Here is a 13715-nt window from a genome sequence, read left to right on the forward strand (position 1 = left end):
GAAATCCTAGTTATTATTTTTTACATATGTTTTTAGAACTTTAGAACTTCTAGTAACCAGTTAAGCTTAATTAAGATGTACTGTTCAAGAATGTGGTCTTAAGTTTTGCGGTTTTTATTTTTATTTATTTTTTATTTTTTTAATGTTTATTTATTTTTGAGAGAGAGAGAGAGAGAGAGAGAGAGAGAGAGAGAGAGAGAACAAGCAGGGGAAGGGCGGAGAGAGGAGGGGACAGAAGATCCAAAGTGGGCTCTACAGTGACAGCAGCAAGCTCGATGTGGGGCTCGAACTCGTGAACCGTGAGATCATGACCTGACCTGAAGTCAGAAGCTTAACCGACTGAGCCACCAGGCACCCCAAGTTTTGCAGTTTTTAAAATGAACTTGAGTGGATCGTTTGGTATCCTTTAGACCTGTTAGACCTCACCTTTTGGTGAGTCATAGGACATCTCTGGATGCTGAAGGCTGTATTCTTTCCTTTTACAACTCACTCCTCACTGATGATGATTTTCCAACTCTGTAGTTACCAAAACCATTGGATAGCTAACACCTAGGGAGTGTAATGTCTCCTCCCCTCACTCCCTCTCTGCTTTCTCAAGCAGAGAACTTGTTTTTGAAAAGGCCATTATTTCCTTGACTCTTGAGTCTTAAAAATACAATCAGGTCCAAACCTCACACCCTCTATAATTGGTCTTCTGGCATCCTTGAACAATGATGCCATGTGTGTCCGCAGAAGGTTCTCCTGAAAGTTATTCTCTGGATCATAGTGGCATAGTGGATGTGTTTAAACTGTCTTTGAGTGGTTACTTTTATTGGCCAGCTACCTCACACGTATGTCTTTATAAGCATCTGGCTTAGGGGCATAGGGAAGAAGATAGCTAGTAGGAAACATCCCCAAATGTGACATAAATCAACAGCCTGCTAGTGAATCTCATGAAAGAGAATCCAAGCAAAGCCAGATTATAGGGCCCTATGTGGACAGCAGCTGTTTTATGAATGGAAACAGGGCATTCACAGTGATCACCAGTCTGTTTCCTCCTTCATAGGTTACATCTCTATTTGTATTCAGAGCTATCCATTATAATACAGGTACAGAAAAATGATTTGTAGGCAGACAGAAACATTTTGTTTTAGTAAATTCTTTTGCAAAGCTTAAAGCAAGCTTCTAGCGGCTAAAATTGGACTTAGAGTACTTTATGGTGGGCAGTCCATTGTCACAAGTAAGAGAAGGTCATTTTTTTTTTTTATTAAAAAAACAATTCTGATTTTGGAAAGGATTGTAATAGTGAGTGTTATGACCAATCCCTATAGATAGATACAACTTTTTATTTATTAAAAAAAAAAAATTTTTTAATCTTTATTTATTTTTGAGAGAGAGAGAGACAGAGCGTGAGCAGGGGAGGAACAGAGAGAGAAGGAGACACAGAATCCATAGCAGGCTCTAGGCTCCGAGCTGTCAGCACAGAGCCCGACACGGGGCTTGAACCCACGAACTGAGAGATCATGACCTGAGCCAAAGTCAGACGCTTAACCAACTGAACCACCCAGGCGCCCCAATACAACTTTTCAAATCTCCAAAGAGTTTATTACTTAGAGAAGGTTCAGGTATGTTTATGTAGTTTATTTAATTATCTAAACACACTCATATGACTTGTAGTTTTGAATCTAAAACAAACAAGCCTTTTAGAAAACCTCTATCATGTAAATATACACACACACATAAAACCTATATATGTGCTTGTTTTAACAAAGCTAATTTCTTCTGGAACTCGGTAGAATTCTGAAATTTCTAAGTAGTAGCAGAGAAGTAGAATGTTGTATGTGTTGCCTAGGTGGCACAGTCAGTTAAGCGTCCGACTTCGGCTCAGATCATGATCTCACGATCCGTGGGTTTGAGCCCCGCGTCGGGCTCTGTGCTGACAGCTCAGAGCCTGGAGCCTGCTTCTGATTCTGTGTCTCCCTCTCTCTTTGCCCCTCCCCTGCTCACACACTGCCTCTCTCTCTCTCTCTCTCAAAAATAAATAAACATTATTTTTTAAAAAAAGAAATAGAATGTTATATAAAGAATATTAGCTGGGGTTTTCTTCCAATTCTGCTGCTACCAACCTGTATGTGCTCGAGTGAATGACTTAAGCCTCTCCTAGCCTGTGTTCTCAGTGGTAAAATGGGGATAATGGCACCTCTTTTATAGGGTGGTTAGCATTTAATAAGGTTACTTACGTACTAGCACGTGGTAGGTGTTCAATAAACATTCACTTGTATTTCCTTATCCTCTAAATGTCTCTGTTCTTCAGGGAAGAAAGCAGCGAATGTTAGTTCGTAAATGCCTTCCTTGATTCGCATTTGCTCTTTCTTGAAGACTTAAAAGAAGAATCACGAGAAGAGCCAGAACTCCACGTTTGTTGAGAGTGATTCGTTAAAGTCCTTTCCTGTTACTTGGAAGAAGAAAAGACTGATTGTAGTATCGTCACCCCTCAGTCTTTCTCTTTTTCACGATGGTCCATTTGGTAGAAAGGAATGTGCCCCGCGTGGTCAGGAAACAATGAATAAGGCAGTTTTGCTGGGCCTGAGTAGCCAGGTAAAGGGTTGGCTCTGGATATCGGATCACCTTCAAAATAGGCTGAAGAATTCTGACTTTATCTTGCGTGCAGCCTAAGGCCCCGGAGGAGGTAGGGCACTCCCAGACCAGCAGGACAAATGAGGTGTTAGCATGGGAAATATGTCGGTTAGCCTCCCCTTAGATGGGGCAGGGTGGTGCCGAGCCTGCAGCGGGGAGGAACAGAGCACATTGAAGCGAGGCCCCGAGCCAGTCTCGGGAGCAATGGGAAAGAACTGGGAAAGCTCACTTGGGCTGTTGTGGGGAGGCAGTGCCTGCCGTCTCCCCACTGAGGTTCCATAGCTGGATCTGTGAGATAATCTCATGGCGGGCAGATTAATAGGGGAAAGGATACACACATCTATTCATTTTTAATATGTGTGCAAGGCGTCATGGGGAATAAAAAGTGGATACCACAAAAAGTAGTGAGGAAGGGGAGGGAGGGGGTAGGCCACGCAGGGGAGAGTCAGTGGTTTTTAGGAAAGACTGGTGGGCCCTGGGAAGAATAGACCGGGAGCTATGATAGCGTGTGATCATGTTTGTCTGTGTGTGATGTCAAATTCCAGTCGTGTCACCTGTGGTAAGAGTCCATCTTCCCTGTTGGATGAAACTCCCCAGGAGGGACTTTAGGACAGATGAGGGACAACCGAGTTCCTTTCGGAGTAGCTGACTTTAGGGAGGTAAGGGAAGTTCAGAGAAAACGTGTCCCCACATTGGCTATTTTCCAAGCGCCTTCAGCTCAAAATAATCAGTATACCAAAGCGGTATGTTTTGGGGTCGCATGTCCTTAACTCTTTCACTGTCTTCCTTCTAAAGTTGAGCGTGAAGTACCATTGGGATGAAAAGCAGGACTGCAACCTGAGAAGCACAGACCGTGTTTGAAACATTTAGATATGACGGCAGCAGGTGCAGCACAGATATCCAAGCCGCAGTGAGGTTCATGTTAAGTAACTTGATCCTCACCTGTCACACAGACACTAAGGAAACAGACTCAGTATTGAGATCACATTTGGGGGCACACTTGCATGATTAAAAGGAAAAGGGAAGACCTTCAGCAAAACAAAACTATTTCTGAGTCTGGAGGTGGTATGGTCACCTGGGGAAAATCACATAATTTTCAAGCAGCTGTAAGGACCCTATGGAGCTTCCCATGGATCGGAGGAGCCTCAGCCCGTAAGATTGTGCACCTTTCTTTAGCATCCCGCAGTGGTCTCTAGCAGGGATGGGAAGGCAGGAGCAGGAGAGGCGATCATGGGTATGTGGTTGGCGCCATGGGTGTGGCAGAAGGGGGAGAGTCTGGATGACAGAAAGTCCACATGGAGGCGTCTGACTCCTGAAGGGCAGTGGGGACAGGCAGGCAGCTGTTGCCAGGAAGGGAGGGACGAGCATATCCTGAGGGTCACTAGCAGGTTCTTACAGTCTATGCCGGACCAGGTTAGAGAAGTAAAAGCTAATAGGCGACGAAGGGAAATTCTCATGGAAGAACTTGCCAGAGAAGGTTAGCGTCCTATGTTTGTCGCCCTGGCTGAGGCACAGCTGAGAGCACCTGTGACCAGGTGGAGAGCCGTGAGATCAACATGCCTGACGAACCGTCCATGTGGATACTCGGGATGGTGAGAGAAGGTGAAGGTAGAAAAGAAAATTTGGGGTCCTGAAGACCCTGCAGTATTGAGCTGTGTATTAGGGGACAGTAGCAGACAACGACAATCACGTTTTCCTGTCTTCAGCCAGTCACCCTACCCACATAGAGGACACGTATATGCTGTGAGCCTTGAATGTCTACATGCAAAATGGAAATGTGTTAAAGAGGGCTAGGTCCGCTCCAAGGAGAAGTGACTTCTTACGAGAATTTCCATTGAATTGCTTCTCAGGAGGCATGGGAGGCCTCCAAGGCCCGTGAGGGTCAAATACAGGCTTTTAATTATTTTGTACTCCCAGTGGGATTTTCTTCATTGAGAATAAAATGCCATGCCAATATGAGAGTTATTAAAAATTCTTTCACGGAAAATATTACCTGCAGTAAAAGGAATTAAACCCACAGTTCGTCGTATTATGTTTGGTTAACAGTGTAGCCATAATTTGTTTTTCAGGGTTCTCAAGGATGTGCTTTTATGACCTACAGATTAAGCGTGTGTCAAATGATCGTGTGGCTTTTTTTTTTTTTAAAAAGTGAAGAATTATATGGCAATTTAAAACGTTTTTGTACTCTTTTGTTAGAGGTTTTATGAACATTGATTTTTAACGTCCTGTTTGCTTCCTTGGATTTCCTACTAAGCACGCATAAGAAATTCAAATCTAGAACAGGATGGAGGGACACTTGAGAAAGATTTATCTGCAAAGATCGGATGTTGCTCTGGATACATAAGTGATGTGGGGACCTCTGGTGGCTTAGCGTGTTTTTCCATCTTAAAGAATAACGATCCTAAGTGGAAAGCTAGCCGTCGAATTCCAGTTGGAGAGGGCTTTCGAGAACGTCGAGTCGAACTTCCTCGCTTGACAAGAGGGGGGACTGAGTCTCATCAGGGCTGAATGACTTTCCTGGGACCTCACAGCGGACACAAGACGGCAAGCAGCCGAAACAGTGTTCTTTGCACAGCATGCCACCATCCCCTGGGAGAGGCTGTGTCACATAGCGGTCAATGACGGTCAATGTCACCTAGCGCACGGTCCTACCATTCCTTCCAGTTTGTCCTCCCGTACCACTTGCATCCGTGCTCACCTCTGCACCCTCACTCCCTCTGTTCGTGGTCTTTCCTTCTCTCACGGGGTGATTCCAGACCCCCCAGGGCTTCTCCCTGCTCTCTTAGCCTTTTCCTCTTTGGTTTGTCCACTCCTACCAACCGATGTTTCTGCTCAAAAGCTTGGACCTGGTCACGCCAGCCCCTGGCTCACACTTCATCTCTGAATCACCCTTGCCCAAAGGCTTCTTGACGCGATGGACAGGATTTGAAAACAGGTCGACATAGGTCCAAAAGTGGTGTTCTTTATACAGTCTTCTTTCTCTTTCAAATCGTGATCCTGCCACTGGTGTGTGGTCTTAACCTCTTCAAGCTACTTTCTTCGCCTGTCAAGTGCAAGTGGTAGAACTGACCTCAAGGAATTGTGGAGAGTTAATCTTATAAAGCCCCTAATATACAGTACCCGGCACGTACCCAGCCTATGGTACGTGCTTAATGGATGGGAGCTCTCGTTGGTAGACTGCACTCATCTGTCATAACTTTTACCCCACCGCATGGAGAGCTCCTTGAGGGCAGGGGCTTTGCTGTCCTGTCTTCTGGGTTTAGTGCAATGCCTGGCATACAGGAGGTGCCTCAGCAATATTTATTGAATGAAAATGGGCCATGAAGTCTTAAGCACGTCTTTTAATGTGAGTCCCAATCCTGTGACTAAAATCAAGAGGACTGGTGGAATGAAAATAATGCATATAAAACCCCTAGCACGGTGCCTGGTTCATAGTTATAATTCAATGAACAGTAGCTATTGGCGAGATCATGTTTATCCTTAAAAAGCCAAGATCAAGTATTAGCTCTTCTGTAAAGCTTCTTTGGCTGCCTTTCCCTGCCCCCTGCCAAATTAATCATTTCCTATCCCTTGCTCTCATACTCCAGGAAGGATGGTTGAGTGGGGAAAACAAGGGTTTTAGAATCTGATAGGACTTGGGCTGAGTCCTGGTCATGTGACCTTTATAACTTGAACCTAAGTTAGTTGGTCTATCCTAGTAAAATACAGATCTTTTTTGGAGCAGGAATAGAGTCCTGTTAATCTTGCCTGGTATATAGTAGGTGCTCAAAAAATATGCAATGAGTTCAATATAGCACCAAAATCTTGTTAAATGTTAGAAAACTGTAAATAAAACAAGAACAGTACAAATGAGACATTACGGAATATCAAGTAGAGAAAAAAAGTAAAATTTAAAATGATAACACATGATACTCTGCAAAAGCTAGAAAGCCGATGCTAAGGGTTAAAAGAGAGCAGAAGAAATGCAAAGCGTGACATTTGAACAAATGATAAAAATATGGCTGACACAGGCGTGGGTAGAGAAGATAAATCATAAGAAACAGGTTGCTTCTGGTACTAACATTTTCACACAAAGGGCTGGAAGTGGTGGGAAGTACAGCTTGGAGAATAAGGTCTCAGAACCTACAGCTTTACAACTTCCAGAATATTCCAGGCACTGGCTTCTTTCATCCTCATCGCACTGAAGTGAGTGGGTGATCACAGCCCTCTTGTTAGGGTCCAGGCAACAGTGAAGAAAACTCCAGAGACCTACCAGTTAACACACAGAAAGACGCAGGGCTGGACTACGGATCCGCTGAGTGGCACACAATGTTGTTCCCTGTCTAGCATGTAACCCATGCGCCAGGAACGTGGGGGATTTAATATAATGACAGACAGCTTATAAATTAATGTATGTAGCATTTAATGCTTAGGCCTAACAGTTGTAATGGAAAGGTATGTTTGTCTTTCAGTTTATGCCTGTTCAAGTACCAAATGATGAAGAAAAAAACGATCCCATCCTTTTTGCCTGTAGAGTCCGGAGTCTAATGGCAGAGTGAGTTTCTATATATCATCATAATCAATAAATAGTTTTTAAATGATTGGTAAATATATGGTTTTTATATAGTTTTAGGATTTGTTTTTGTTTGTTTGTTTGTTTGTTTTTTGTTTTTTTAATTCCGAGGGTCTCATTTCTTAACTCATTCTGGTTAGAAATTTTAAATGTGCCCAGGAATGTGGTAAAACAATCTACGAATATTTTCCCCAGATGCAGCCCCAAACTAATGGATATGTGTCTTTGCCAGAAAGGGAGCAGGGAGGATTCAATAACCAGAAGAGACCAGTCAGTGACTTCCACGGGGTGGATTCTCCTAAGCTGGCCTGTGGCTGTCTGACAAAGCCTTGTGACGGTCTGAGCCCTTCATGGTCCGCTTCCTATGGCCCAGCCTCCCCAGAGCTGCCAACGCTGGGTGTTTCAAAGGCATTAATGAATACAGCAACAAAAAGGAGGAAGTTTGCAAGGGAACGTAATGGAGGCACAGAAACGGGGGGGAGTCACCCCCATTCGGAATGGCTATAAGTTTAGGATTTGTAAATCGCAAAACGGGAGGCAAGTATTGTCCTGAGCTTAAGGGAGTTTTAGCTGCCCATTACTCTGATTAGATCAATCTCCTCCCGTCCTGTAATGAAAGCATGCGTGTCATACTGTCCGACCTCCCAGGCAGCCCTACGGGGTGCTCACCCTCATGCCAGGTGCCACCTCTTTCTGCCATTCCAGTAGGAGGGTTGACGCTCATAGGCCGGCGATATTTATCCCCAGTAAACATTCAAATGAGAACTCTGAATTTAGCTTCATGACTGAATTTGGTATTATAAGCAAGATTATATTTTTTATTACGTATATATTATATATATATTAATATTTCACAGGAGAAGAACTTTATTTTCAAAACAATAAATTTTCAAATGTTCAAAAAAATTTTACTATGTGTACCTATAGGTACTTGATTTTCCCAGTTTCTAGATTAGCTACAAAATTTGCTTTTATATTGTTTTCTTCCCTTTCTCCTTATGTTTTCATATGAGCTCATGTCCAAAAGTTAGGAACTAAGATACATTTGGGGAATGGAGGGAATTTATACCAGGTATTTTGACCTCCCAATAATTTGCCTAAAAACAGAGCAGGGATTTGATTAGGCAGCCGTTTTGGTTTTTTTCTGAATTTGGAGCCGTGGAGATTTAAGGGTCTTGGATAAAGAGTAGGAAAGACCTCCATTAGCTGCACAACCATGGACAGACAAGTCCCTCGAGGGGTCCTTGTCCTCCAATGTAAAGTGGGAGTTAGAATACTCGTCTCTCCTCTCTGATGGTTTTGCTTATCCTGAGAGTCACCTAGGAAAGTGTATGACAGAAGCATTTGAAAGTGGTAAAGTGGGGTTGCTACTACTTTTGATAAATACTTACCGAGTACTGTGCCAGGCTGTTACTCTGGGTAGCTAACGTGACCCTCACAGCACTTCTAGGAGGCAAGCGAGGGACCCGAGATTCAGAGAGGGAAGTCGTTTGCCCAAGATCATAGCAGACAGTGAGGGTCTGGGCTGGGACTCAGATCCCCACTTGCTACCCAAACCCAAAAGCTCTTAACGAGCATGCTATACCCATGGAGCATGATAAATTATACATTCCTGAAATAGTTAAAATGTTTATTTTCCCGCTTACGTATTCTTATACCAGAATGTTTACTCATCAAAAATAGCCTAGTTGTAGATAGAAAAAAATATTTTATTCGTATCCCATTCATTGAAAATGTCACGTTCTTCACGGTGATTCAACAAAACCAAATACCGTTGAAGATCTAACTTCATGAGTCTCGCTGAATATTTGTGAATGAAAGTTTTGTGAAGAGGAATCTTCAGGAAATTATTTCATGTTCTGGCCAGGCTTTCTTCTCAGTACTCAGTTCTTTTTCAAGTCATTATATATATATATATATATATATATATATATATATATATATATACATATATATATATATATATTTCCAATCTAATTCATTATCAGATCTCTGAGCAGGAGGGAGCTAGTAGGGGTCATGTGCTCCTTCGAGGGTGAAGGATGTTTAGGTTTGGAAGAAATCTTGAGCTTATTATCAGTTCTCTTTAGTATTTTCAGAAGATTATGTAGCAAGAAGTCATCTCCAGTTTCGAGAGATGGAAAAACGCAGATGGCTAGCGATTTGGGTAGATTACTCACTTACACTGTGTACAGACAAATGTATCTGTTCAAATGGTACTCCCACAGGCATTTTCGGCCCATCTTTACGATAGATAACCCTGTAGAGTAAGTAGGGTAATTATTCCTATATACAGATGACAAGAGCAAGGCTTAGGTTAAGAGCCAAAAGGTCCACAGCTGGTGAAAGACTCCACCGGACTGGAACATAAGCCTTATTCCTTTCCCTGAGACTGAAGTCAACTATTGTCACAGTTAAAACACAAAACAACCAGGAAGTCTGTGCAGAAGGAGAGAAATACGTCTCTTTTGCAATAATAAGCCAAAGCTACTGGTTTAAAAAGTAGTAAATACTTCCCTGTTTACTGTTGTTCGTTCACCAGCTCAGGCCTAATGAAAAAATCATTACCTTTCTTAAAAAAAAAAAAAAATTGAATTTGTTTGCTTTGAAATGCCGTTTAGAGCTTTGGGAATTCCAGTAACAGACCACACTTATGAAGACTGCAGATTAATGATCTCAGCAGGACAGCTAACATTGCCCATGGAAGCTGGGCTGGTGGAATTTACCAAAATTAGCCGGAAATTGAAGTAAGTATACCTTTAAATTGCTACACTTTTGTAAAGGTGTCCCAAAGAGATCTGAACTCCTCTACGCTTATTTTCCCTGGTTTCATTAATGCTCGGCTCTCGAACCTCCATGGTGTTTATTAAGGAAGGCAGAGTTGTAAATTTATCTCCTGCTTAGTTCATCCAGTTGTGTTTTTTCGAGGACAGTTAACTCAGAGACATGTGTGTTGGTCACAGGAGGAGACTGAGAGAGAGTGGATATGGACCAGCACAGATCTGCCTCCACCCAGAAGGGTCTCAGAGCAGTCAGCCTACCCCGCTGCCCTTTGCAAGGATGGCGTAATTAGATGGGACTGGCATGCGGCGGTCAGAACTTCTCGTGTGAAAAATGAATTGTAGAGAAGCAATTCTGACCATCACTGAATTTTAAGTACTTACCCTCAATCTCCTTTTTCTTCTGGGTACATACTTTTTTTTTAAGGCCAAGACACCCCTTTGTGCTTTTATGAACAACCCATTTGAACCATCTGCTATGAAAGCTGTCACCCCTCGTTTCCCACTTACTACCAGTCACTCTGTTTTCACTCCTATTAGGGATTTGCAGAATGTATTGATTCCCTTGGCCTTGGCATCCTCCTTAGGAGGGAGCTGCAAAACCAGTTATTGTGTTAAAGGTCAATATTTACTTATTTTTTAAAATATTTTTTTGATACTTATTTATTTTTGAGAGAGAGGGACAGAGTGTGAGAGACAGAGAGGGAGACCCAGAATCTGAAGCAGGCTCCAGGCTCTGAGCTGTCAGCACAGAAACCCACAAGCCACAAGATCGTGACCTGAGCCAAAGTCGGATACTTAACCGACTGAGCCACCCAGACACCCCAGAGGTCAATATTTAAAGATAATAGATCAAGTATTATTTATATCTTCTAGATAGCAAACACATTTTGATGTTATATTTACAAAATTCGTATAAATTTGAAAAGTTTAGATAGTTACTGAAATTGGATACAGAAGAAAGCAGTTATGTGTTAAGTCACCTGTTTAATAGTACAAGACAAAGGCAGATGTGCTGTAAGCTACGGTACGTTTTCTGGTGTTTTAGTGTTTTTATAACTAACATCGGAGGAAGTGTGTCCTATCTAATGAATCTCCCTGACACAACATTTTGTGAAATGTGTGTTCATTATCAGCCTGGAAGCTCCTTAGAAATTAACAGTGGCATTTTTTTTTTAACAACTCAATAAGTACTTTTGACTTAATTAGTAATATTTGAATTACAATATGATTTCTTATTTTCTTTTCATGAGTCATTTCTTTTTCTGTCACATTGCTCTTCTCAGTTACTTTTCTCTTGCACAGGTATTTGGGGGAAATTGGTCTTACCAATATCCTTTAAAAGACTCAGAAGCCTGGGGGGCGCCTGGGTGCCTTAGTCGGTTAAGCGTCCGACTTTGGCTCAGATGATGATCCCATGGTTTGTGGGCTCGAGCCCCGTGTCAGGCTCTGTGCTGACAGCTTGGAGCCCGGAGCCTGCTTCAGATTCTCTGTCTCCCTCTCTCTCTCTGCCCTTCCCCCTCTTGTTTTCTCTCTCTCAAAAATAAATAAACATTAAAAAAAAAACCCTCAGAAACCTGTATACATGTTCCATAAGTATCCCAAAATACCCATTTTATCTTCATTTTCAAATGTAACGATGTACGATATTTTTTCCCTCAGACAAACGAATGTTCGTAAAATGTCCTTGTGGATTGTAAGGGGCTGACAACACGCATCTCTGATTGTTTGTTTGCTTAGGTTAGATTGGGATAGCATTCGTAAGCAGTTGGACGAGTACGCAACCATTGCCTGTTGTTCCAAAGGAGGAAGAATTGGAATTGACGAATTTGCAGAGTATTTAAAGTTGCCTGTTTCAGATGTCTTGAGACAACTCTTCACACTCTTTGACAGGGTATGTTAAAACGTGATCTTCAACTTGCTAACATTCATACTCTGCCCGTCTCCATAAATCAGTATGGCATTAGAAGAACTTGGCAGGTCGCTGTTAGAGGAAGCGAGGCCGAGTGTGTGGTTTAATTTCATGATTTTGTTTGTTCCCCTTAATAAACGAGAGCAGTAGTAATATCATGATGTGCGTGTGTGCGTGCACGTGTGTGTTGCAACAGTTATGATAGTATCTATTTATTTTAAACACCAAGTCAGAAGTAAAGATTGTGACCACACAAAACCGTGTTTGTAATATGGAAATTGCCAAGGCCTCTTTAACTGACAGGAACTTAAATATTTATGTCAAAATTCATACATTGATGACAGGGGTGGTACTGTTCTGTTCTGAAGGTTTTGGACTTCCCCCAAAATGTGTGACCACCAAGTAGATTTTCTTTTCAAATAACATTTTATGACAAAGGCTTCAATTAAAGCTTGGCTGTTAGCCATTGTATTGGGGGTACAATTCTCTGCTTATGAATATGTCAGTACACGCAGTCAGATAACTGAATTGTCACGGAGTCTCCTTAGGAAAAATGTATGAAGGTTTCAAGTTCTCTATTTTTAATGTGTTTTTTAACATATAAAATTGACAGTGAAGTTTCCTCTCTTGGTTACAGTTTTACGAGGGTTCATAAATGCATCGAGGCATATAACTACCACTCCATTCAAGATATATCACAGATGCAAAAAAGTATCCCCTGGGACTATTCTTTTACAGTCAAATCCTTGCCCTACCCTTAACCCCCAACAGTCACTCCAACCCTACAGCTTTGCCCTTTCTAGACGCCATATAGATGGAATCGAAGGGTACATATCCTTTTGAGTCTGGCTTCTTTGGCATAATGCATCTGAAATTCAGCCGTGCTGTTGTGTGTATCAGTAATTTGTTCCCCTTTCTTGCGGAGTGGTATTCCATTGTATGGACGCAACATTCTTGGCGTATCCGTTCCCCAACTGAGGAGGGTTTGGTTTGTTTCCAATTTGAGGCCATTAAGAATACAAACTGTGAATATTCCTGCATAGGTTTTTGTGTGAATGTAGGCTTTCGTTTCACCTGGGTACATACCTAGGACTGTGGTCTTGTTATTCCTTATCTGAGAGTGACTTTATGTTATGTGGATTCCTGAAGGCTATTTGCATGGTGAAGAGAGCTGAGTTGCTAGCTCTTCCCTTTCAACAATTTAATGATGACGTCATACTGCCTTCGGTCTCCCACAACTTTGCTCCTTACACTCCTTGTTCTTTCGCTGTGGCTTTCCTCACCAACCCTCCTGCCGTGGTGTCTTGTCCAGAGGTAGTTGCTTTCTGTGTTTTGATGAGAGTTTCTAATTATAATTGGAAGGAGAGGGAGGCTCAACTGGACTTAGTCCCTCCTGGCTGGCACCGGAAGTCCCCGTTCTCTATTGACCGCTGGGAAAAGATACTTCACGAGGAAATGACAGCCTGATGACAGCAACCAGGACACGGCTTCTTTTTCCCTTTACCCAGAGCACACTCACGTTCCTAATGAGCTAGTCTGTGGTCTCTAAGACTCATCATTCTTTAACGTGACTCACTTCAGCCACCTTCTCTGGGTAGTGCCCAGTGCCCTTTCCTTGGCTTGCTTGCGGCACACAAGCAATCTTTCCCTGTCCCTGACACTGCAGTGGCACTACTAGAAAGCATGATGAAGATTTAGGAGAAAGGAGAAGTAAGTCATCAGCTCCACCCATGCAAGTTGGGAAAACAGAAGAACTTCTCGCTTGGACTGTTACAAGTCTTTCTGTGGGATTTGTGTCGCATCCTCCTCTTTGACTCTAGATACCAGGCAAGTAATTTTAAATGAAGCTTCTATA

General features: G+C 42.5%; 1 protein-coding gene across 2 annotated transcripts in view; it reads left to right on the forward strand.

The window, feature by feature from the left end:
* The window catches only part of LPCAT2 (lysophosphatidylcholine acyltransferase 2), a 67382-nt gene that overhangs the window by 27746 nt on the left and 25921 nt on the right, over positions 1 to 13715 (forward strand). For both annotated transcript variants that reach the window (XM_060651915.3, XM_060651917.3), the window contains 3 exons: positions 7068 to 7150; positions 9790 to 9915; positions 11689 to 11842. In XM_060651915.3, the coding sequence (XP_060507898.3) occupies positions 7068 to 7150; positions 9790 to 9915; positions 11689 to 11842 (363 nt within the window). The remainder of the gene's footprint in view (positions 1 to 7067; positions 7151 to 9789; positions 9916 to 11688; positions 11843 to 13715) is intronic.

The sequence above is a fragment of the Panthera onca genome, chromosome E2 (genome assembly GCF_046562875.1).
Source record: "Panthera onca isolate mPanOnc1 chromosome E2, mPanOnc1 haplotype 2, whole genome shotgun sequence".
Lineage (NCBI taxonomy): Eukaryota > Metazoa > Chordata > Mammalia > Carnivora > Felidae > Panthera > Panthera onca.